Source organism: Coptis chinensis, chromosome 1 (genome assembly GCF_015680905.1).
Source record: "Coptis chinensis isolate HL-2020 chromosome 1, ASM1568090v1, whole genome shotgun sequence".
NCBI lineage: Eukaryota > Viridiplantae > Streptophyta > Magnoliopsida > Ranunculales > Ranunculaceae > Coptis > Coptis chinensis.
Window position 1 is genome coordinate 20,193,041 of NC_141456.1, and position 3,314 is coordinate 20,196,354.

A 3,314-nucleotide genomic window follows, 5' to 3' on the forward strand; every position below is an offset into this window, starting at 1 on the left:
CCAAAGTACCGAATCACCAAAACTTAAACATACAATCTCAAGAGGATCTTGCAGCAAGTAAGCAAGTTGATATCTAATTGTTTTAATTGTAAGGGTTAACTAGTATTCCCCCTAGATGGGGAATTAGGGTCTTCCCCCCCCCCCCCAAATACACACAAAAAAAAGTCAAATTGGGTTGACCGTGTTTTTTTTGTGTGTTTGGGAAGGATACTAATTAGCTCATCTAGTGGGGGTGGGGGTGGGGATTCCTCGTTAACCCTAATTGTAATGGAGTAGAGTCAACCAATTTAGGCATAATTGATCATGGCAACTTGTCTAACTTTCATAAGTTTTCTCTATTAGCGGTTAGTACCTGGAATCTACTTTTTACAACACCCAATCAAATGGAAGGGGACATTTTTTTATTACTTTCTTCTTTCTCTTCATTATGCAAAATGTTAGGGTGTCAAGTAGATGCCTGCATAATTCTGGAAGACTCTCATCAGTATATTTCCTCAGTATGTCATATAAATGGAAGGGTATATTATAGGAGGTAATTCCTCTTGTTCTTCCCATTCCTAAAAGATAACTAGATTTAGTACATTGTTTGGAGTTACGAATATTGGGAACCTATGATTTATAATTTTAGTAATTTCTCCCTGCAATTTCAGTTGACAAGCTAGCACAATCCTAATCATGCTAAAGAATTGTGTTCAGTGTTCAGTGGTTTTCACAATACATTTGAATTATTTTTATGGATTAAATATGCTATTTTTTATTCTCACAAGTAAATAGGCATGCTATTTCAAGCTTGAAGTCATTACTGTACCTTTAAATGTTAAAGAAACTGATGTAAATAGCAGTTGCTATTTATAGTAACTCACGGACATCCCGCTTCCTTGAGTAGGTTTCATCAGAAACACTTGAGCTATAACTAGTCAAGATTCTTTTGACAGGGATTTTAGATTTATTTAAACACCACAAGAAAGAGGGAGAAAGGCTTTCCACCAATGATGATAATGGTTGGGATGTAAGAGAAGTACTTGTAACGTCCTGGTAATGCACATGTTAACTGAATATGAAGATGGATCTGGACAATGCAAAATAAACCAAAACTATAAGGTGATCTGGCGTGGTTAATGGTCCAGAGCTCTGTTTAAGTAGCCTTAATTCCTTAAACTTGAAAGTCACAGGACACCCAACTTCAAGCTTGGAGTTTAAGAGGCATAGTAAATCTGAGATTTAAAGGACGACGCAAGGCTTATAAGGTAACTAGTGAGTGACAAAATTTATTTGAGAAGTGAAGTTGTGATGAGGTGTTGAAGATTCATAATTGCAGAAAACAAAATAGAAGTTGATTATTCCAGTACAGAAGATTGACAACAATTATTTTAACTATGCAACAAAAGAAACAATAAGAACAAATTGTGAATATTACCAGTAATCCTTGCAAGAACAGTCTCCACCTTTAAAATGATGAAATCTGTTCCTATCCCTAACAATAATCTCCCTGTTGAAAACCTTCGATATCATTTTTGTAACTTCGTGACAGTCACCACAAACCCTGAGGTTCTTCACGATTCTGATGGGCACACCTTCTCCCAAACTGATCAATCCAAAAGCAATCGCCATCTTCTCACTATGCCTAACTAAAGCATCCTCTTTCTCCTCTTCATCTATATCGAACAACACAGGGTTAGTGTTAGCCACATATCCTGACAGTTTCAACCTCCTTGCAATCTCATCCAGCATAACCTCAATTTCACCATATCTTGGGTGTGATTTGTCCCCCACAAAGAACTCATGAACCTCACCACCGACCTCCATAACACTGCACGCAGGTATCTTCTTCACCCCTTTATTCTTCATTAGTTCCCTCACATTAGTCACCCTGTCCCAATCCCTGGAATCCGCATATATGTTGGAAAGAAGCACGTAAGCACCATCATTCTTTGCCTCGAGCTCAACCAGATTCCGTGATGCAAGCTCACCCAGTTTCATATTTCCATAGATTTTACAAGCACTAAGCAAAGCCCCCCAAGCACCCGCGTGTGGCTTCATAGGCATGTTTTTGATAAATTCAAAGGCATCGTCTAGTCGACCAGCTCGGCCATATAAGTCGACCATGCACCCATAATGCTCAAGCTTAGGTTCAAGTCCATACACCTGCTTTATGGAATCAAAATGCTTACGGCCTTCCTCAACTAATCCAACCACACTACAACCTCGCAGAACTGATACAAATGTAACTTCATTGGGCTGGACACCATATTCTTTCATACGGGAAAACAGCTCAAGGCACTCCTTACCAGCTCCATTCATAGCTAGTCCACCCATTACAGCACTCCACGTATACACATTCCACTCTCTCATCCCCAAAAAAACCTCCATAGCCTTCCCCATATCACCACATTTGGCATACATATCAATCAACGCACTCCCAAGCGTAACACTCATACAAATATTATTCCTCTCAATATAACCATGTGTCCATCTCCCTTGATCCAATGCACCTAAATGTGAACAAGCGGATAAAACCGAAACCATAGTCGCTTCATTAACTTTCACACCTTCCATTTGCATACAATGAAACAAACTCAAAGCCTCCCTCGACTCCCCACATTGCGCATACCCCGATATCATTGCACTCCATGTAACGCAATCTCTCTCCGGCATTCTATCAAATAAACTTCTCGCAAAATCCACCTCCCCCGACTTCGCGCAAGCGCTCAGCATTGTATTCTGAGCCACTAAATCCGGTCCATTCACCTCCAAAAACACTCTCCTAGCCAAACCCAAAAAACCCAACTCAGCATACATATGAATCAATGCACACTGAACATAATGAAGAGACTCAAAACCAAACTTAATACAAGCACCATGAACACCACAACCAATGCTACACGACAAAATATGTGTACAAGTACGTATCAAGAAAGTGAACGTGTAGTTATCAACAAACAAGTTATCAGTTCGGAGTATACGATGAAAATGATAAAAGCTTTGATAAGGAGTAGTGCTTTTGGAATGAGCTCTTATCATGGAATTTAAAGTGAAAACAGTTGGGTACTCAAAATGGTAAAGGACTTTATTGGAATAATCAAGATGGTTAGGGTGTTTAAGTGCTACAGTTGAAATAAATTGGTTTATAAGATGAGCGCAGTGGTCGTTATAGTGACCGTTTATAATTAGTTGGTTGTGTATTTGTTTTATTTGTTTTAGTGTTTTGCATGTTTGTAAGAGGGTAATTGTTGGGTGCATCCCGATGTATTTTATTGAGGAAATCATTGTTTTGCGAAGAGGAAGTGCGGAGTCATCTTTTTTTCAAGGTGGCT

The 3,314-nt window shown here is 39.1% G+C and overlaps 1 protein-coding gene across 1 annotated transcript; it reads right to left on the reverse strand.

Annotated features, from left to right (window-relative positions):
• Positions 1-1,285: 1,285 nt before the first annotated feature.
• Positions 1,286-3,314, reverse strand: LOC147522775 (Tetratricopeptide repeat (TPR)-like superfamily protein). Its single transcript, XM_086595038.1, has one exon. It carries the CDS (start codon positions 3,265-3,267, stop codon positions 1,414-1,416), a length of 1,854 nt encoding a protein of 617 aa, XP_086451164.1. The 5' UTR covers positions 3,268-3,314; the 3' UTR covers positions 1,286-1,413.